We start from the raw sequence: 23,461 nt of genomic DNA, 5'->3' as shown, positions 1-23,461 counted from the left end.
TCCCTACTTTTGTATTTTATACCTCTGCCAATGAAGGACACCATTCCATATACCATCTCTACACCCTTAACTACCTGTACTTAGGGACCTGTGCACTTGCATGCCAAAATCTCCTACTTCATCTACCCCTCTCAGTATATTCCTCTTGTAAATAGATAACAATAGGACTTAACAATGAAGTACTTGACAAATGCTCAAGAAACATACAAGAAATACAAAAGAATAAAATCAAAGTACTGCAGATGCTGGAAATCTGAAACAAACACAGAAAATGCTGGAGAAAGTCAGCATGTCTGGCAGCATCTGTGAAGAGAGAAACAAAGTTTATGACATACCACACTCAAAACGTTAATGTTGTTCCTCTCTCCAAAGAAATACAAAAGGTCTGGAATGGAAGCAACAAGAGAAGTTAGAAAAGCAAAGAAAGAATGCAACTTAAGGGAAATAGTCAGAATTTTGTAAGAACTATAACTGCATTTGCAGAAGAAAAATTGAACGGTTAGAATTGAAGGGCACGAATAGTATTTAAAAATTAAACATGAGATTGACTTTATACTTTTTGTATTTTTTTCCTTCCTCATAGAGTCACAGAAGTCTAAAGCATGGAAACATGCCCTTTTGTCCAACTTGCTCATGCTGCCCAGTTTTCACAATTTAAACTAGTCACATTTGCCTGCGTTTGGTCCATATCCCTCCATACCCATCTCATCCATGTAGTTGTCTAAATGTTCCTTCAATGAGAAAATTGTACTCGCTTCCACCACTACCACGGCAGCCCATTCCATAGACTCACCACCCTCTGTATGAAAAAATTGCCCCTCTGGACCCTTTTCTATCTCTCCCCTCTCACCTCAAACCTATGGCCTCTATTTTTAAACTCCCCTACTATGGGGAAAAGCTGTTAGCTATCTACCTATGTATGCCACTCATGATGTTATAGCCCTCTATAAGGTCACCCCTTAGTCTCCTATGCTCCAGGGAAAAAAGTCCCAAATTATCCAATCTCTCCTCATAACTCAAACCTTCCAGTCCAAGTAGCATCCCAGTTAATCTTTCCTGCACTCTTTCTAATTTAATAATATCCTTTGTGTAGTAGGGCAATCAGAATTGCATGCAGTACCCCAAATGTGGCCTCATCAACATCTTATACAGCTGCAACAAGACATCCCAACTCCCACATTCAGTGCTCTGACCAATGAAAGCAAGCATGCCAAAGCCTTCTTCACCACCCTGTCTACGTGTGATTCTACTTCCAATGAGCTATGAACTTATATCCCTAGATCTCTTTGTTCTATTACACTCCCCAGAGCCCGACCATTGACTGTGTAATCCTGTCCTGGTTTGCCTTACCAAAATGCAGAACGTTGTGTTTGTCTAAATTAAACTCTGTCTGCCACTCCTTCGCCGTCTGGCCCAATTGATCAAGATCTCACTGTATTCCCAGATAGCCTTCTTCACTGTCCACTATGCCACCAATCTTGGTGTCGTCCACAAAATTACTAATCATACCTCCGAAATTCTCATCCAAATCATTTATATGGATGACGAGCAACAGTGGACCCAGCACTGATGCCTGTGGCACACCGCTGGTCACAGATATCCAGTCTGAAAAACAACCCTCCACCACCACCCTCAGTCTTCTACCATCAAGCCAATTTTATATCCAACTGACTAGCTCCCCCTGGATCCCATGAGATTTAACCTTAACAACCTACCATGCTGTTCCTTGTCAAAGGCCTTGTTAAAGTCCACATAGACAATGTCTACCACACTGTCTTCATTTACTTTCTTGGTCACCCCTTCAAAAAAACTCAATGAAGTTCATGAGACATTATTTCCCACGCACAAAGCCATGCTGACTATACCAAATGAGTCATTGCCTCATCAAATGCCTGTAGATCTCCTCCAAAAACTTACCTGCCACAGATGTTAGGCTCACCAGTCTGTAGTTCCCACGTATTCCCCTGCAGCCTTTCTTAAATAATGGCACAACATTAGCCACACTCCAATTTTTGGGCACTTCACCCATGGCTATCAATGGTACAAATATCTCCACTAGACGCCCCACAATTTCCTCACTAGCCTCCACACAAGGTCTTGGGATACACTTCATCAGGTGGCAGGGATTTACCTACCTTGGTGCATTTTAAGGTTTCCATCATATCCTCTTCCTGCTGTGTTAGTTTTGATTTGTTTGCTGAATTAATGAAGGATTCTTTAATCCTGTATGATGCTTTGTGATGCTTTTGGTGTGACATTTGTTCGAATCTGAATGGAAGCAAGATTTGAGCTCAGTTTTAACTATCTAGCAAACATGTGGTGAAGCAAGTGATGTGGCCATCCAGGAGTGGAAGCTGGCTGATTCAGCCAGTTTTAATAGTAATTTGCTGACTTTCCAACCAATATGGCCGCAGAACTGCCAGGAAGCAACTTTCGAGCTGTAGCGGAACACCATAGGTCTGAGCTCCAGAATTAAGTACATTTTCTGGGAAATGGGAAGGAGACTGGCACAGAACAGGGCCAAAGAAAAATAAAATCATGCTGCTCCTGACCAACAAGGAAACTTCAGAAACCATTTTGGCTGTTGGTGCAGGCAGGTTTGCCTGGTCTAAAAGCCTCTTCTGTTCCCCCTTCTTAAGCCTCAGCTTAAAATAGTACATCAGACCCCACTGCCACCACTGAGATCTAATCTGAATATTTAACGTAAACCCTGCAGGTTTGGAGGATATGTCTTTGTTGCTTGAAATGTTAAATTACAGTTGGCAAGATCAGGTCCAGAAAGCAGTAGGTCCTACATTTCATTTTAATTAGCGCACTCCTGCTCCCACTATGGCCAAAGGCGTATTAATGCAGTAACTGGCAGAATTTTTCGATATAGGTTTCAGGGTAAATGTGCTTCAGCATTCACAGATAATCTAACATGTTACAGAAATTAAGAAAGTAGAGCTATATGATAAAAAGCTAACTTTCAACATTCATATCTTCCTTGTTTGATCTTCAGTAGAGAATATTCAACTCAACTGTAAAAAATAGCTTAACTGGCTTAGAATCTCAATCAATAAGGAACTGTGTGATACATTTGCCTTGTACCTTATGTTGAAGGGTTTTCCTTTGTGGGACGAGCAAAACCTAATAGAAACTCAGGTTCCAATATCTCACATGGATGAGACTATATAGCACACAGTCTGATTGTCGTGTCATTTAAAATTCTATTTCCTATCTTCAGAAGTGTGCTCTGTGGACTGTGGTACCCATGGCGTCTGCATTTCTGGTGTGTGCCGATGTGAGGATGGCTGGACAGGTATGGCGTGTGATCAGAGAGTTTGTCATCCTCGCTGTGCAGAGCATGGGACCTGCAAAGATGGAAAGTGTGAATGCCGAGAGGGCTGGAATGGAGAGCACTGCACCATTGGTAGGGAACAAGGTTGATTGCTCATTTCTAATACAAATTTTATATAAATATTTATAGTTTTGTTAAATCATGTCTCTACATGTCTGCTGAGTGTATTTCCTTATAGTGGGCTTATAACCATTGTTCTATAATGGTGTGGGATGGGAGAGAAAGGGAAGAAGAGAGTATGAGTGCTACTTCAATATCAGAAATGAATGGCAAGGTCAGAGGACAAGTCAATTTTAAGGACTCCTGTGTGCTTGCTACAGAGTCACTCTCTTAATTAGCTGCCTTGTTCTTGGAGGAAAGGGTTTGTGGGCTCAAAGAAAGCAAGACTGAAAGAGACCAAAAAGACCTCTAAAACTGATATAAATCTTTGACAAAAGAGAAATTTTGAAAATAGCAGGTGAAAAATACTTCCCTTATTTTCCTTTATTTCACCTTCCTCTTCATGCATTCTGCTGATGGAAAATAGATTTTTTTTCTAGTGATTTATCTCAGGAATAAAAGTAATTCATTGATAGAAATCAGCCACTGCTGTGCATTGATTTTAACTATTTAGGCTCTTATTTTTTGCCCTCAATATCAGAGCTAAACATTACGGAGAAAATAAAAACTATTCACCTGATTCTGAACTAATGTAAATTTGTATCAAATTTTCATACATAAGAAACAAAAATACAAGAATGTGCATGTTTTCCAACTCTCTTTCAGAGTGGTCAGTGCTGCTACAAATGCCAAGTCTGTTTGTATTCATCAGTGTTCATTTACAATGTGCCATTATTCCAATTCTGTATGAACTCATTGGAGTTTATGGATGGATTTTCACTAACAAGGCAGATAGCTTGATCGAGGGAATTTCCCAACCCACTACTCCCTTCTCATTGTTAGGAAAATGTTAGATATAAAGGAATGAAGCAGAATCAACCAGCATGACTTTATGAAGGAGAAATCATTCTTCACAAATTTATCAGAATTCTTGGAGGGGGTAACAAGCAGGATAGATAAAAGGGAACTAGCAGATGAAGCGTATTTGTATTTCCAAAAGCCTTTCAATGCATATAAGATGACCCCATGATGTGGTGGTAGGATATTAACATGGATATAGGATTGGCTAAATAATGGAAGAGAGAGTTGGGATAAGGGGGTGTTTTAAGGATGGTAACCTGTAACGAGTGGCTAGATATTAATTTTTTTCTAGCCTGCAGCAGTTTGTTTGTCAATCAAGAAAAGGATTTTTGTTTAATCTGTGTGAAATGTGCTCTCTCCCTTCTCCCTACTGATGAGACATTGGATCTTTTGGAAATTGAAGTGGAACATCTACATCTGGGTACTGTCCAACATTTTTAAAGATCCACAGAGACTTCATGACTCCATGAAAATCCATCTCTATTTTGTTTGTCAAATTTTCTACCAAGAAAAAGCAGTGGAAGATACTGTAACCTTGGTATTCATTGTAGTAAACTTCTTGCATCTCCTGCAGTATTAAGGTCCAGAATTACTCAGCACTACATAGAATCTACACCACACAAATAGGCCATTTAACCCAATTGTCTATACTGGCGTTTATTGAAACATAGAAAGCAGAAGCAAGAGTAGGCCATTCAGTCCTTCAAACCTGCTTCACCATTCAATATAATCATGGCTGATGCAACTCAGTATCCTTTCCACTTTCTCCCCATACTCTTTCATTCCTTTAGTCCTAAGAATTGTATTAAAGTCCTTCTTGAAAATGTTCAATGATTTTGCCTCCACTATTTTCTGAGGCAAAGAATTCCAGTGGCTCACCACTTTCCTCATCTCAGTCCTAGATGGCCTTTCCCATCTCCTTAAACAGGGACCACTGGTTCTGGATGCCCTGGTCATCAAGAACATCCTTCCTGCATTTATCCTATCTAGTCCTGTTTGAAGTTCCTATGAGCTTCCCCCTCATTCCTCTGAACTCAAGCGAATATAATCCTAATCAATCCAGTCTGCCTTCATGCGCCACATACTTGACTCCTAAATCTCCCCTCCCCCTACCACATCCCAAAACCAGCCCAGCTCGTCTCCGCCTCCATAACCTGTTCTTCCTCCCACCTATCCCCTCCTCCCACCTCAAGCCGCACCCCCATCTCCTACCGACTAACCTCATCCCGCCCCCTTGACCTGTCCGTCCTCCCTGGACTGACCTATCCCCTCCCTAACTCCCTACCTACACTCACCTTTACTGGCTCCATCCCCGCCTCTTCGACCTGTCTGTTTCCTCTCCACCTATCTTCTCCTCTATCCATCTTCTATCCGCCTCCCCCTCTCTCCCTATTTATTTCAGAACCCCCTTCCCCTCCCCCATTTCTGATGAAGGATCTAAGCCCGAAACGTCAGCCTTCCTGCTCCTATGATGCTGCTTGGCCTGCTGTGTTCATCCAGCTCTGCACCTTGTTGTCTCTGACTCCTAATAAAGTTTGTTTGATTTGGAGCATGTTGAGTAAGTTTGTTGATTCTTCTCTCTGTTTTGTGGAGCAAGAAGAAAGAAGGAAATGAAGATTTTGCAATCCCTTTTTTGTTCCATTTGTAATTCAGACCTTGTGCAAACAGAACTGAGCACAACTGAGGTGTAAAATGTTGTCATTCATTCACTTAACTGTGTCTGGGGAGGAAGGGTTATGTTAGTGTCAGACCTCAGCCCCTGTAACAAAATACTGTCTGTACTTTGCAGTTCATTTGTGTTACATCTCCGTGAGGAGGGATGATCAGCTTCTTGCTTTTAAACATTCCTCAGTCAGTTGCAACAGACAATTTATTTTTTAACGTTCAATTGTCACACTTCATTTAAAACATAATTAATTAGATCGAAAGAAAAGAGTCAGTTTCAAAGTTGTATTGAGTGAAAGCAAGAGTAAAAACACATCAAGCATGCACATAAACACAGGTGATAAGTTTAAAAAGAAGCAGCAAAGAGTAGCTTTATAAATGGGAAGATAAGTGCAGTTACAATTTGAATTTATTATAATCCTTGAGGTCTTAAATTTTAAACCCAAGTCCTGAATGTTTAGCTTTGTGTTAGCTCTTCAGCAGTGGCAAAGTCTGTAGATCTTGTTTTCTTAGTGGTGGTTATTGCTCTAAATTTTTTTTGCCAGTAAGAGACAGGCAGAGAGACTGTCTTCCAATCCTTACTTAGAGTTCCATTTTCCCTTGTCTCAACCTGTGGCCATGTGATCACAGCTACCATTTTAAATCAGTATTGCTCTTTTTACAAGCCACTGCAGTACATGAAGTCTCCGTTATTAAAATCAGATAATGGAAGTTGATGGTCCATTTTTACTTCAATCATAACAGATGCAAAATTGTCATAACCAGACTAAATCAAGAGGTTAACGTTGTACAAAGTGCAGTTGAACGGAAGCTGACTTTGGACTAGGATGTACACTCAGGTGTAATGCAAAGGTAGCCTAGAAAACTTGTTCTTTAATATGTCAAAGAGTTTGGCAGTAGGTGTAAAATACCTTGCAACTTTGAAGGACAGTACTGTGGAGAAGAATCCAGAATGGTCTTCACAATGGTGCATTCCTAAACTCAGACATTAGGTGATAGGGGAAATAAACTGCATCTAATGATTATTATAAATGAATCACGCAGGACTCTCTTAAGTAATTTGGAGCAGAGGATTTCAAATTAACATTTTCAGAGACATAGTTCAAAGATTCAGTTCATTTCAGATTGTTGGGCTTATTTGAAAGTCACTGAAGGTAGTTTTTCTAACGTTTTATTTCAGTTGAAGTCTATTCATTGCCAATTTATTATGGCTCAGTTTATACAGATGCACAAAGTCATGTTTAAATCACATAATTTTTAAAAGGAAAAGGTGTTTGTTTTTATAATTGTTTTCCTATCTTGCTCCTTAATTTAGGTGGTCACAAGAGGAGCAAAAGACACATTGAGCTAAATTAGAGGAAAGAAATGAACTGTGGGACAATTTTTCAGTGGAGTGTCAGTTTTAATCAGCAACCTGGCCAGTTTGTTAGTTTCCAGGCATCACAATGTATGTGTAACACAGACAAGATTCTGTTTGATTTCCCACTGCTGGTGTTCATCTTAAAAAGCGTTGGGCTGGGTATAAGGGGCATGAAGGCAATTCGCTGGAGGTTAAGTGATCTGACCCTCGACCCCACTTGCAAGAGAGCATATCATCCAGCCCCCATTTCTTTTACCAGCAAGAATCTCCATAAGTCAGGACTTCATACCTGACATTCATGTGTTTCATCACACAATGATGCTGCACAAAACCCTCACACCTAAGGCTCACAGTCTACACAAACTGCTACTATTCATTCATGACAGCTACATCACCCAGACTCAATTCATGATACTCATTGGTGCATTTCCCAATCTCCTGGAGGACCAAGTGGGACAAAAAACCAGAAGGGAAAAGCACGCCTTCAATGTCGTCCCCCTCCAGGGAAGAGATTTTGCTGGACATTGTTGAGATGCCCATTGTTGAGTCCATGGCCAGTGATGTAGCAGAAAATAATGAAGATGATGGGATCGTCATGCTTGATCTTCCTTCTCACATCCCATTTCCCTGTCATCCCACAATCTCTATGATTTACCAGCTCCAGATGTTATGAACAGGATTCCCTGATTCTGCAACATAAAATAGACCCACTCCTGTGCACACGCATTGTTCAAGTCACCAGAAAGGACTTTTTTCTTGGGCAAGGTAGCATTTTCCACCCACAAAACCTCACCTTCTCAAAGAATTTGCTAAACTGAGGACAGATGGCAGGAGATTTCTGGTGCCGAATAAGAAGTTTAGCAAAACATTATTGACAGGAGCCACTGTTACACAAACCCAGCAGCAGCAACAATAACCTTCATCTAATTACTCTTAATTTAATATGTAGCAACAAGTTTGGAAAGTACTATGTAATTTTCCCTTTTAGTTCATAATGGTTCTAATTAAAAAATGTAGGTTTGGATACGTTAGAGAGAAGAGTGAAATCATACAAATGATAATCAATAAATATTAATTTAAACATGGAAATACACAGCAAAAGAGGCTGAGGAGAGAAGAAAAGGAACACACTTTCCATTCCACCACCAAGAAGAACAAGGGGACAGACACATGGGAGACCTGCAAGTTTGCCTCCTGACCTTGAACTAAAATGTCATTCTTTACTGTTAATGAGTCAGAGCCTCCGAATTTCCTCCCTAATAGCACTGTAGTTATGTCTACAGCACATGGGCTGCAATTGTCCAAAAAGGTGGCCCTCCACTACTTTCACAAGAGCAATTAAAGATGGACAATTTTTAAAAATTGTTTAAAAAGAAACTAATACTCTAACAGATTGAGAAGTGACAAGAGAGATCGGGCAAGATATAATTACAAAATAGTGAATCTGTCTTCATGCAAAATATACTTTCTAAAGATTGACTAATAAGTTCAAGGGGATGAATATGATCTTTGGTGTCAGTGCATTACAGTGACAGTGAAACTACAAGATATTTTTCACAATGAAATCAAAACTGTGATTAAAAATAAAATGTCCATTTAGTGTCAACTTTAGTGCTACTGCTGAAGACTGAATTCAGTGGTGACAGCATCATGCTGGTTTTCAGAATTGACATGTGTGAAGTCCATTACCCCTTCTCTTTGCTGCTAGTGTGTTACATAGGACAGATCCAAACCTCTGCACACGCATTGTTCAAGTCACCAGAAAGAATGTTTTTCTTGGGCAAGGTAGCAATTTCCATCCACAAAACCTCACCTCCACCAGAATTTGCTAAACTGAGGAGAGAAAGCAGGAGATTGCTGGAGCAGAATAAGAAGTTTAACGAAACATTGTTGCCAGAGCCACAGTTGCACAAGTCCAGCAGCAGCAACAATAAGCTTTATCTAATTACTCTTAATTTAATCTGTGGCAACAAGTTTGGAAAGTGCTACGTAATTTTCTCTTTCGGTTCATAAGCCAACCTTTTAGTTTTGAAAATTGGTTTGCCTGCTTCATCAGTCATTCTGATATGGATTACTTTATGGTCAAATGGCATTACATTGGAGATTTAGTTTAATAAGTGCTAAAGTCACACTTTATCCTTTTTTAGCATCAAATCATTGAATAGCTTTTCCAACTAAAGGTTAGATTCATACAATACTAACTGGCAGTCTCAAATCAATTCTTCATATAGACTTTGCTGCCTTAATGTGTTTTCAGGTTTTAAATGTATTAAGAAGTGCTAATAGGCACTTTGGATCTTGCAACTGAATTGCCATTGATAATGTTTCCTTTTAATCTCTACTTTTTAAAACTAACAGATGGCTGCCCTGATCTGTGTAATGGCAATGGGAGATGCACCCTCAGCCAGAACAGTTGGCACTGTGTCTGCCAGACAGGCTGGCGAGGACCAGGATGCAATGTTGCAATGGAGACATCTTGTACAGATGGCAAAGACAATGAAGGAGGTGAGCCTTTGATAGGAATATTGATGTTGGCTTGAGAAATCTATACTGAGCTGCAGAAAGGATGCTACCAACCTCACTACCCTCCATGATAAATTGCAATCAGGCATGCATCCAGCTTAAAAGATGATGCAGATGGTGCATTGAATCACGGTCCCGAGGCAATCCAACCTATGCCATCCATTTTCTCAACATGAGAATTCCATGACTGTTGTGAGATATTTATTGAGGGAGTTCTGGACTTGAGTTTGGGGACAATGACATGGGGGCAGAGGTAATGGTGTTGTGCACTTACATTATAAAATCTTGTTCAGGCCATTGCCAATCTTAAATGTGGATTGTCATAACAACAGAACACATAAAGAGTATGAAAGTGGGGAAATTCCAGTGCATGCTTTACTCATCTATTATTTCCTCCTTGATTTCCTTTTGAAGATAATCACTGTCAAATATTCCATTTAAGGGTCATATTTTGTCGCGTTATCCCTCTTTTTTGTATCTCAAAGCTATGCTAGATATTATGACTCACTTCTTCATAATAGCATTTTATAATCCACAAATATCTCCTCTGCCATCATCTCTGTTCCCTTCCCCCTCCACATCAACAGACCTTTGAATTTATTCCCCCGTCTATTAATAATGCTTTCCAGTGACTTGTTTTTGATTCAATTTGAAGGAGACAGCTTGTTTTTAACCATTTACCTTAATTGTTTTAAACACTTGAATCTTCTCTCCCTCCTTGCTCCAAGCCCATTCACCTTCCAAGTTGCAGCATCCCATCAAACTTGTAATTGACCGAATGATGCTCTCAGCTATCTTGCATGTGAATTCCCAGGCCTGTGAGTTAATCTTTTAATCCATTTCTTGATTTATACACTCTTAAATGCAATTTCCACCTTTTTTGTGGTCTAACACATTTGTTTATCACTTCCACCATTAATCCCTTTCCCTTTGCTATAATATTTACTTTTTAACCTGTCTATATTGAATCTAAAGGATTTGTTTCCAGAAGTTTGTTTATTAAAGGTGTGTTCTCAGCAGAGAAAGTCTTTTAACAAAATAGTGTCAGGAATCAGACCCTCTCCTTCTATCATTTAAAGAGGGTGCATGTTTCCCTTGCAAAGCTGCCAACTTTTCTGTTCTCCCTCTATTCTTAATCCTCCCTTTTGCCCACATCTGAGGAAACATTTTCAACCTGGGCCATTAACTCTGTTTCATTTTCCACAGACACTGCCAGACCTGCTGATTGTCTCCAGCATTTTCCAAGTTTTTGGCCATTCTTATGGTGCTCCTTTCCACAGAAGGCAGACAGTACTTTCTTCATTATCCAGTTGAATGATTCTTCACTGTCAGTCAACAGCACTGTTTCCACATGCCTAATATTTTTGAAATGATAAGCAGAAGTGTTCCATTGAAACAAACAACTTTGTTTTCATTTTCCCATCAATTTTTCACCTGAGTGGTGTCCAGCAGTTTCCTGGAACCTGGAGGGCAATCCTGGAGAGTTGGAAGCCCTATCCAGAAAAAACTGCACGGGAGTGGTCACGGTGTTATTTCTCGAACCTGCATATAGACAAGTGTCTAGTCTCTGCTGCTTGACAGCAATGTGACTCACATTAGGAGCTCAGATGTACTGGGATATTCTTGGAACTGCATGTTTCAAAAAGAAAACTTCCAATTGCAAAGAACTGAATCATTTCAACATTTTTTTGTTTCAATCTGTTCATTCTTTTGATTCGTAAATACAGCATTGCCAACTCTTGCTGGTCAATAACAAGCCTTATAATCGAGTCCTGATGAAGGGTCCTGACCCAAAACATTGACTTTCCTGCTCCTCAGATGCTGCCTGACCTGCTGTGCTCCTCCAGCTCCACATTTTATCGACTCTGACTCCCAGCATCTGCAGTCCTCTCTTTCTCCTAGTCTTATGATTTGTGCGAGTATTTTTCCAATGCTCATTATTAATATGGGAAACTTAAAGATTTCTGTTTTATTTACCTACATGAATCACCTTCTTTATAAATTTTCCATAAGTTGTATGGCTCATGTGAATTTTGATTTGATTTGAACAGATTCAACATTAGAGGCAAATGCAAAATAATGTAGATGCTTGAAATCTAAAATAAAAACGGCAAGTGCTGGTGAGAGAAACAGAGCCCGATATGGATTCTCTTATTAACTGGGAATGAGTTGAAAAAGTGATTGCCTCTATACTGTAGAAAATGGTAAAGAGGAGCAGGTAGAACAGAAGGAAAAGTCCAGGGAAGGTTAGAGAGTGAGGGTAATTCGAGATCACAGCTATCACAGAGTAAAAGGCAAAAGAAGTGGCATTACTTGTAGAGGAGAGAAATCCAGAGATGTTAACAGTACGTATGAATGGAAGAATAGATCTCACCTCTACTCAAAAACAAAATCAAGAGGAATAGACACTATGGCAGTGGGAGGAAAAGGGAGGCATTGCAAACAGAGTGGAGGGTGCAGTTCATAGTCTGAAGTTGTTGAACTCAGTGTTCAATCCAGAAAGCTGTAAAGTGCCAAACTGGATGTGAGGAGATGTCCTTCCAGTTTGCCTTGGGCTTTGCTCAAACACTGTATCAGGCCTAGAACAGAAATGTGAGAATAAGAGCAAGAAGGTATGTTCAAAAGGCAAGAGACCAAAGGATTGGGGTCATGCTGTGGAACGAGTGGAGGTCTCCTGCAAGGCAGTCACCTTGTCTGTGTTTAGTCTCCCCAGTTTAGAGGAAGTGGCATTGTGAGCAGTGAGTACAATAAACCAAATTGAAAGAACCATAAGTAAATCACTGCTATAGCTGGAAGGAGTGTTTGAGTTAAAATCAGAAAATATTGGAGAAATTCAGCAGGTCTGGCAGCATCCATAGAGACAGAAACAGAGTTAACATTACAACTCCAGCTCTTCTTCAAAAATGCAACAATTTGGTTTTATAGAAGAGCGTGAGGCCTTGGACTTTGAGAGAAGTTAAAAGGATAACTATTATACTTCTTATGGTTGCATGGAAAGGGAATGGGTGAAGGATGAGTTATTGAGGGTAATAGAGAAGTGCACCATGTTGCCTCAGAATGATTGGCCACTTTAGAGTGTTGACAGGGTTTTGTAGTGGACACTGGTGGTGGCAGAAATGGAAGACTTTGAAGTTTTATACACAGAGCTGGTGGGATGAATAGTGAGCAGAAGAGATACCATTCTGGGAGGAAGGGAAGAGAATGAGCGCTGAAGTGAGAGGAATGAGTCACATACAATTGATGGTCCTGTCAACAACAGTGAGGTTTGGAGGTTTAATCCTCAGGAGAGGACAAATGTCCACAAGGACTCTTATTAATTTTTATAGATGTATCATAGGAAGCAACTATCTGGATGCATTACAGCATGGTATGGCAAATGCTGTTCCCAAGACCGCCAGAAACTACAAAGAGTCGTGAACACAGCCCAGTCCATCACACTGACCAGCTTTACATCCATTGACTCCATTGAAATTTCCCACTGCCTTGCGAAAGCAGCCAACATTATCAAAGACCCCTCCCACCCTAGTTATACTCTCTTCCAGCCTCTTCTATCAGACAGAAGGTACAAAAATTTGAATATATAAACAAATAGATTCAAGAACGGTTTCTTCCCCGCTGTTATCAGACTTTTGAACACACCTTTCAAATGTTAATTCTGATCTCTCTCTCTGCACCTTAACAACGACTGTAACACTTATTTTGCACTCTGTTCTGCTACGCTGATGCACTTTATATGGCATGATCTGCCTGTGTAGCATGCAAAACAACACTTACCACTGTATCTCAGTACATGTGACAACATAATTAAAGCTATCAAAATAAATTCATATTGGAAGCACCACTGTGGAAAGCAACAACATTGGAACAGATGTGACAGAGACAGAGAAACTTTAAGAGTGGAGAAACTGTAGAATGGAGTTCTTAAAGGAAAGCAGGGTGTGAGAAGTTGTTGTCAAGGTAGCTGTGGGAATCAGTCATTTGTAATGAATAGTTTATCCCAGGAAATGGAAACACACAAGTCAAGCAAAGGAAGGCAAGAGTCAGAGATGGAAAGTAAAGGTAAGAGATGGGTGGAAGTTGGAAGGAAAATTGATTAATGTTTCCAGTTCTGGATAAGGACAGGAAGTGGCACCGTTATAGTCATTGATGTACGAAGGAAAGAGGGACTGGAACAAAGAAGGTTCTACAAACCCCATAAAAAGACAGGCATATCCAGAATCCATGCAGACACCCATGACTGTGCCATTTAATTAGAGGAAGTGAGACTAGATAAGGGGAGAAAGTGTTCAATAATAACAAGGTCAGTCAGGCAGAGGAGGGTTGTTGGGAATCGGGACCACTCAGGCTTCTGTTTAAAAAGAATAGGAGAGCCCTCAGATCATCCTGGTGAGGGTTGGATTTGTCAACGGATTGGGCAGCGACAGTGAGGAACGGGCCATTAGGTCCAGGAAACTGGAAATTGTTGGAATAGGCACAAGATATCAGAAAAATCACAAATGGGGGGGTGGCAAGAATCTGGACAAGGGGAGAAATAAATAGTCAAGATGGGAAGAAACAAGATCAGTGGGGGCAAGAAAAGATGAGACAATGAGTCTGCCAGTGCAACCCTGTTTTGGGAAGAAGGTGGAAGCAGGCTGTATGTGTTTCGGAAACTATAAGGTAGGATTCTGAAGGGAGGACAATCTTCAGAGGAGATGAGATCATCATTAGAAGAACTTGTTGGGAAAGAGTTAACGCCTGTGAGGACAGAATGCTTGAGACCTGAAACTTGAGCGAGTAAAACTGCCAACCTTAACATTGTGTGAGAGCTAAATCAAACCAACTAGCTTAGCCCCTCCTTCATCTTTGTGCAGATTAATTTCTGTGACAAGTATAATGCTGAGTACTGTTGCACTAACTTACTGCACCTCACTTCTGTCGGTAAAGTGTGGTCAGATCAGACGTGAGCAGAAATCCTTGCCCAGCTCACCCAAAGTGATCCAGATTGAAAATTAATGTTGATGAAAATATTGATGTAATTATTAAATTCAACAGTGATTCACTTCAGGATTAAGAGTATATTGCTGAAGTCAAACAAACTACATTAATATTGTGCCTGTTGATGATATATATATATAAGCAAATAACAAGGTTGATGTGATTCTAATTCTCTGGGGCAACAACTCTGCCTGAGAGCATCAAGTCTTCCCTTATAGTGATTGTACATGACTGAGACACTGCTGATGCTGCTGTCTAAGGAGGCTATGATATCGAATTTTCAGCCTCCTGCTTTCTGAAGTGGCAGTTCTTCACAGTTTGATGGGTACTTGATTGTTTGCAAGATAAATGTAGAATTGGGTGGCAGATTAATTTACTGGAGATTGTTGTGTAACAATGTTTCTGATGGGGCTAGCTGACAGATGAATGTGCTTATGTTGACTGATGGCTCTCTGGGAGACATTCATGGGAACAAAATGGGCAGATGAGGAATCCACTAACTGTCTAACTCCACGAAACCCTGCCAGGTTTACCCAGTAATGAGAATCTAGAACAAAAATAACTATAAAACCAATCTTTTTACTGTCTAGATCAATGGGGTGTTGGTAATGTGCAATATCTCACCCTTTCTTGTCATATACACTGTAGAAAAGGATTTAATGGCACTATGGAATATAGTGTTTATCACAGATTCCATTTGCCTTATTAAAGAAACAGCCTTCTTCAGTATTTATGTACATATCCCTTGTAGGTTATATTATCACATTTCACTCCATCACTTAACAATCGTTACGCAGGCAAGCAGTCTTCAGTACTTTGAATACCAAAATTCCTTTCCAGATTTTCAATTCATAATGACAACAATAACTCTGTACATATGATTACAAGAGTTTGAGACACATACATTATTAAACAACTTTTTTAAAGAGATGTTTGGGAAACAAGATGTGGTGTGGGGATGGGGATTACAGGTTGAGAAATTTTCTGTTAATATATAATGTTGTAAATGAATTTTTTAAAATGTGTATTTTGCCACATGTAATGGACAGGGCAACTCCCACATACCCAGGTCAATTTTTATCACAAACTCAATGTGAGCAAGTTATCCAATAATTCATTTCATCAAAGTTTTTGTCATCATGGATATGATACTTTTACATCTGTGAGATAGAAAGTCACAAGTTAAACCTTTTCAAGCTACCTCTGTAAAGGAGCCTATTTAACAGTAACATTGACAGAGACCTTAAAGTCCCAGGGGGACTCGTCAACCATTCTGTGGAATGTTAAAGAAGCACTGGCACTTTAATGACATCTTATCAAATCCTCAGAAGCATCTCAAACTTCACTGTTAATCATTTTAAGCTGTTTTTTTATGCACAATAAAGCCACTTCAACAGTAATAGACTGATTGGCCAATTAAAGAGTTTTTACACTAAATTGTTTAAACCAGAAAGAGTTCCTACCCGTTTTGTAAATAATAGAACATTGAGCATAAACCAGTACAGCCCAGGAACAGGCCCTTCATCCACCATCTCTGTGCTGATCTTGATGTTATTCTAAACTAATCCCATCTGCCTGCTCAAGTTCTATATCCCTCTATTCCCTGCCAGTTCATGGGTCTGTCTAAATGCCTCTTAAACTTGGGTATCATATCTGCTTCTACCACCTCCACTGGCAGTGTGTTCCAGGTACCTACCTGTAAAAGACTTTCCTCGTACATCACATTTAAAATTTCCCCTCTCTCACCCTAGTGTTCAACTTATCCAGCCTGGAAAAAGACTCCAACTATCCACCTTATCAAAGCTTCTCATAATTTAATATACGTCTATCAGGGCACCCCTCAGCTTCCAATGCTCTAGTGAAAAAAATCCAAGTTTGTCCAACCTTTCCTCATAGCTGATACACTCCAGGCTGGGCAACAACCTGATAAAACTCTCCTGCATCCAAATCCTTCTCATTGTGTGCTGACTAGATCTGCACACAATGTTCCAAATGTGGCCCAACTGAAATCTTATACAGCTGTAACATGACTTGCAAAATTTTGTACTCAATGCCCCTGACCAATGAAGGCAAGCATGTCACGTGCCTTCTTTACCACCTTATCTGTTGCCACTTTCAGGAAGCTATCAGGGATTTGCACATATGATCTCTCTGTATATCAATGTTCTTAAGGGTCCTGTCATTTGCTGAATACTTTCCCCTCACATTTGACATCTCAAAATACATCACCTCATACCTGTCCAGATTAAACTCTATCTGCCACTTCTTCGCCCAACTTTCCAACTGGTCTATATCCTGCTGTATCCTGTAATATTAGGAGTCTTCAATATATACCTGAACAGAAGGATCAAGTTTCTTCTGAAGAAGCAATGTCTCCAATAATATGTGACTCAAAATGGAACTACACTTGCCATGACCAGCCTTGTAAAATGCCCACGTCTGAGAAGGTAACACTAGGACATAACTGTTATGTTGCAAAATTGAACCTGACGTATGCTGAATAAATGTATCCCTCTTTCTGTTATTGTAGATGGACTGATCGATTGCATGGATCCAGACTGCTGCCTTCAGTCCAACTGCCAGTCTAACCCACTTTGTCATGGTTCACATGACCCTCTTGACATCATTCAGCAGAACCAATGGGAACTCTCGACTCAAGTTGTGAGGTCATTTTATGATCGCATTAAGCTCCTAGTGGGCAAAGATAGAACTCACATCATCCCGGGGGATAACCCATTCAATGGCAGGTAAAGAAAGTTCTCTTTTCTTAAGATAAGGAGACAAGTGTGAAAATAGTACTATGCATGAAATTTTCTTTTAAACCAAATTTAGTTTTTGGTTAATTTTTAAATCTGAAGATCGGCATGTTTATTTCCTGTGGCTAAGCAGAGATTTCTTCAGTGCAACTACAGGTAATCAACTCTGAATTTTTCAATTTGTAAACTTTATAAGGAAATATGTCAAGTTCACCGTTTGATTCAGCCCAACAAAAAGAATCTGTCTGTCACTATTGCAAGTTCTCAGATACTTTGGCTTCAATATTATGAAGAGAGTGGGAAGAAGTATTTCTGAATGGAAATCTGGACATCAGGGCTCCCTGGACGTCCTGCAGAATTTAAATGCAGGACACCTTTTACAAATTGTCTGCAGCTTTCCTCACCAGCACCCAGCATGACTAACAATTTGAGTTCCTATTAGGTGAGAAAGCAACTGATGAACAGATGGAAGGCAAGTTGGGGGAAGTCAGAGATCATGGGAATGGGAGGTAAGAAGTAACAGAGGAGATCGAGCATTGGTCAGATATTTATATGGGAGTTGTTAGCAAAGTCAGAGGGGTGGGTGGGAGTTGGGGTTTGGAAGGTGACAAGTGTCAGTCGTGTGTGTGTGTGTGTGTGTGTGTATCTGCTGATCCTGGAGGAAACAGCCCTAAAACCGACAAAAAATGCTGTGTTGGTACTTTGCTGATGGATCTAGCTCTTCTGACCTATGTTTACCTGTTTGGGTTTCTGAGTTGTGGGAAAGTTAAATAATGTGAGTTAAAAGATTTATTAAAATGGAGTGGTGCAGCCTGCTGCAATGCTATTGTTGACGGGTCTGCCCCAGGAGCAGAAAGGTCGCTCATTTGCATTAAAATTGTCAGTGGACAGATTGGGTTTGAAAAGGTTAAAATTTTCCTTTCCACCCTTTCCTAAGAGTTAAAATGAATCCCAAACCAGATCCACTTTAATGGCCTGCTAGCTATGGCTGATACCGATCTGGAAGAATCATCAATCTAACTGAAGGGCACAGTGGGCTGTGAAGTGAAGTTTCCTTCTTCAACGCATTTTATAGGCCCACATGTGTGAAATGGCAGGTGAGGGAAGAGAGGTGGGGGAAAATTAGGCACCATGGTATTGCACCACCTACTTGCCTCAAGGTTATTTTACCCATTGAGAGTGGGAGAGCCATTGAGTGCCCCATTCATCCATGAGCCATTTGAAGGCTTTAAGTGACTAAATAATGACAACTTAATGACCTGCTAGGCAATATCAAGGTGTTACTCGGAGTTGGGGGAGGCCGGAGTCAATTATCCAGCCTGGCCTGGAAATCCTGATGGGCTGCTGTTCAATAAAGTGGGAAGGTTCCACCTTCTGAGGCTCCATAAAGGTGTGAATGTACAACTATCACCAACCCCACATTCTCCCCCTTTACCTGACACTCCTGTCACATGTGCCATACAACCCCCACCTCATTGCCACCATGGGTAGACCTCAACTCTACTTTGATTTCAGCTCCACTGAAGAACACCTTCCTTGGCAATTATTGCAGTCATAGCAGTGGCCACCACTTCCCATGCTAAGTGGCTGCAAGGCAAGGCAAGCCACACAAACGGGAAAGTACTCACCGCTGACCCTTGCGCCAGGAGCCTGCAATCAGATACTTTCTGCATTGCCTGTTTCTGTATGCATACTTTTCCATTTATCCAACATCTCACAGGAATTGGTTTAACTCTGGCTCAATATGAAAAGGCTTTGATTGTCCTTTGCTTTGTGGGTTTAAATCATCTAATTACATGAATGGATGATGAGCTTTCCATCCCTTTTGTTTTATTAGTTCTTCCACAGGATGTGGGCATTTTTGCATAGGTCAACATTTATTGTCCATTCCTAAACACCGAAAGGACAGTTAAGAGTCAATTGCGTGGCCTTGGGTTTGGCATCACATGTATGCCAGACCAGATAAGGATGGCAGATTTCCTTCCCTAAAGGAGATTACTGAATTAGATGTTCTTCTTATGACAATCAACACTGGTTACATGTTCACAATCAGCTGAAATTTTTTTTTCCATTCAAGCTTGTTGTTGAATACAAATTTTACCATGTTCCATGATGAGATTAGAACCCTGTTGCCTGTCAAATTAGCCTGGGACTCTGGGTTATTAGTCTGGAGATATTTTCCTGAATCCTATGCAAACAGATTAATTGAGTACCAAAGAAATCTGGTGGTTTTGCTGTAAGGCTACCAGAACCAAGTAAAGGGAAGGTAACAACACTATAGTCCTACCATACAACTGCTGTCTTGTCAGACAGAGATGATCATTGGTGGTAACTGAGCATCACTCTGCATCATGTGAGAGGAACGGTGCAAAGGAGAGTCCATGGTAACCTCAGCCAGTCCAGTAATTGAACCCATGCTGTTGAATGATCACTGCGATAAAGTTTGACATTTCTGTCTAATGTTACCATGGTAGTTTATTTTGAATAGGTGACAGCACGTATGAAGATTTTATATAATGCCCCATTTGTAAAAAAGCTACTGCAATTTATTACAGGTTATGTCCCAATCAGGTGCCTGAGGAGATTACCAAACCATTTAATTTAAGTCCAAACATCTTGTACAGTTTGTATTATTGAGCATTTTTGATGGGAATTTTAACAATGACTTAAATTGTTTTTATTTCAGTTATTTTGTGGAAGCTATTTCTTTGCTATTTCTTGGTTAAAATGAAGAATCTGTCTGATGTTTTGGTGAGAGGTCATCTGTGAAGCTCTGTGAATCTTGAAAAACCGCATGGAAATTACATGTCAGTTTTTGCAGTAGTTGCAATTATTTGCTATTTCTGCTTACTTGAGGAGATGATTGAGCTTAATAACAACAACAAAATGTGCTTTGTGTCACTGTAATAAACATTCATTCTTTTACCATTTAATAAATTTGATTGTCAGTTAAATCCTCAGTCACCATTGGGTATAACAATATTCTGTTGCTTTCCAAAATCATCAAAGATCAGATGAAGATACACAGTCGAACCATTAAACTGAAATAAGCTTAAGCATGAAATCATAGAACGGTTACAACACAGAATGACACCCTTCAGCTCATCAAGCTTGTATTTTTAAAATTTGTTTATGCAGTTGGTGTCACTGGCTAGACGAGCATTTCTGTTGCATCACTTATTTCCTAAAGAACAGTTAAGAGTCAACTATATTGTAGTAGGTTTGGAGTCACATGTAGGCCAGACCAGGTCTGGATGGTAGATTTCCTTTCCTAAAGGATTTTATTAATTAGATTTTTTAATGACAATCAACAATGGTACATGGTCACCATTAGGCTAATTTTTAATTCCAGTTTTTTTTAAAATTAAATGCAAATTTCACCTGCTATCATGTGTTTCAAACCCATGTCTTCAGAACATTACCCTGAGATTCTGGATTACTAGCCAGTGACTTTACTACTACAAGTATGTCATTACCTCCTAAATTGGCCCATTGGTAAGAAAAATTCAGTTTGTCCCATTTCCCTGACCTTTCCTGGTAACATGGCAAATTTGTTAATTTCAAATACTTATCCCATTCCTTTTTAAAACCCACAATTGAAACTCCCTCCATCACCCTCTTACACCATACATTGCCATTCCTCACCACTTGCTGTATAAAATAATATTTACTCTTGTTTCTTTTGCCAATCTGCATCTTCTGGTACTCAACTCATTTGTCAAATAGAAAGTTACGCCCTACCGCCCACTCCATCAGCTTTCTCATTGTCCTCTTCACATCGTGAGGCCACACCTGGAATATTGTATGCAGTTTTGGTCTCCTTTTCTGAGGAAGGATGCTCTTGCTCTCAAGGGAATGCAGCGAAGGCTTACCAGGTCAATTCCGGGGATGGCGGGACTGACACATGAGGAGACATTGACCGATTTTGCAGGAGCTCAGATGAATAAGGGGGGATCTCATAGAGACCTATAAAATTCTAACAGGACGAGACAGAGTAGATGCAGGGAGGATATTTCTGATGGTGGGTGTGTCCAGAACCAGGGGTCACAGTCTGAGGATTCGGGGTAGACCATTTAGGATGGAGATGAGGAGACATTTCTTCACCCAAAGAGTGGTGAGCCTGTGGAATTCATTACCACAGGAAGTAGTTGATGCCAAAACATTGGATGTATTCAAGAGGTGGCTAGATATACCACTTGGGGTGAATGGGATCAAAGGTTATGAAGAGAAAGCAGGATTAGGCTACTGAGTTGGACGATCAGCCATGATCGTGGTGAATGGTGGAGCAGGCTTGAAGGGCCAAATGGCCTCTTCTTGCTCCTATCTTCTATGTTTCTATCACTGTCCTCTTTACAGTTCACAATACTTTAAAGTTTTGTATCATCTAGAATTATTTTAATTGTACCTGTACACCAATGTCCAAGTCATTCAAGGAAAGCAATTGTCTTAGTACTGTTCCCTGGGGAACACCATTTATGTATGTACACCTTTCTCCAGTCCACAAATCAATCATTTAACTCCACTCTCTGTTTCAATTGAACAGAGCTGTCATTCCTTTTCTTCCATGGGTTGCTGACAGCCAACTGAGCTAACTAACTACCCTAATATTTATATGCCTACAAAAGACTCTTGTGAATTTTCATTCTCTTCTCTCTCTCTCTCTGATTCCTTCACTTTTTTTCTTTCACTGTTACTCTTATCATTCTATAGTCAATTGATTCCAATTGGTATCATAAGCCTGATGCCCATCATAGACACTCTTTTTCTATTTCATAGAGACACATCTTGTTGTTCATCTTGTCATTTTGCCATACAGGCAGTTCTGGCTTTGATTGACCTGTGGGAGCTTATGGGAATGTAGCCTGGCTGTAACCAAACTATTTCCTCTTTATGGCAGCTCATTGTTCCAAAACGGTTTTGCCTGCCAGTATTTCATTTCAGTTTAAATGAGACAGATGCTTTCTCAACTCGCTAAATTTGGCATTTTTCTAATTATGTGTTTCGACTCTTGATTGATTCTTGTCCTTTTTCACGGTTAATTCATACCTTATCACATGATGCGTATTGTTCCTCACATGTTGCCATACTGCCACTTGATCCGCTTAATCCTCGCCATTTCCTGGAAGCAGATCTAGCTATGACTTCTTCCTTGTTGGCCTGGAAAGGTATTGATCAAGATAACTCTGCTGAACACACTGCAGAAGCTCTTCTCTCTTTCTGTCTTTTACTGCAGTACCACCCATGATCATGACTTTATAGGTCCTAGTACTCTCTGTGATTTCTCTACAAATTTGCTCCACTATATCTTTCCCATTAGTTGGTGACCTTCAGAGTACAACCAGTAGTATATTGATTGATGTTTAATTCCGAACAGATAAATCCTGCTATTGGCCTGTCCAAACCATCTTCCCTCTTCAACACAGTAATATGCTCCTTAGTCAATATTGTCACACTTCTTCACCTCTTTTCTTCCAATCTTTCCTGAGCATCTTGTATCCAGGGATATTTAGTTTTTAGACCTTCCCATTTTGAGTTGGGTCTCCTTTATCAACACAACATCATTTTAACGTGGTTATTTGTGCCTGCAGCTCTCCAAACTGCACTTATGTACCTGCACCATAAGCCTGAATTAGATTTGAATGTATTTCCTTTTAGTCTGACCCTAACTGATTCCTTACCATTTCTTGCTCTAGTGATATATTCCTCTCTCAATCCTTTGTGCATCCTGTTTATCTTTCATAATGGTAGATTCTGGTTCCTATCCCTATCAAGTTAGTTTAAATCCTTCCTAGCAGTACTAAAAAGGACTTTTGACCCAGCCCTATTGGGGTGTAAACCATCGATACATGTCCTACTTCCCTTGGAACTGATCCCAAAGTC

The 23,461-nt window shown here is 40.1% G+C and overlaps 1 protein-coding gene across 2 annotated transcripts in view; it reads left to right on the top strand.

Annotated features, from left to right (window-relative positions):
• Positions 1–23,461, top strand: part of LOC109917230 (teneurin-2-like) — a 766,679-nt gene that overhangs the window by 657,810 nt on the left and 85,408 nt on the right. The window contains exons 11-13 of one of the 2 annotated variants that reach the window (XM_048603631.1): positions 3,227–3,412; positions 9,684–9,830; positions 17,356–17,572. In XM_048603631.1, the coding sequence (XP_048459588.1) occupies positions 3,227–3,412; positions 9,684–9,830; positions 17,356–17,572 (550 nt within the window). Of the gene's footprint in view, positions 1–3,226; positions 3,425–9,683; positions 9,831–17,355; positions 17,573–23,461 lie in introns of both variants that reach the window. The other variant, XM_048603632.1, reaches the window with a different exon arrangement.

The sequence above is a fragment of the Rhincodon typus genome, chromosome 12, assembly GCF_021869965.1.
Source record: "Rhincodon typus isolate 14 chromosome 12, sRhiTyp1.1, whole genome shotgun sequence".
Lineage (NCBI taxonomy): Eukaryota > Metazoa > Chordata > Chondrichthyes > Orectolobiformes > Rhincodontidae > Rhincodon > Rhincodon typus.
This window is presented reverse-complemented; position numbering and strand designations above follow the sequence as displayed.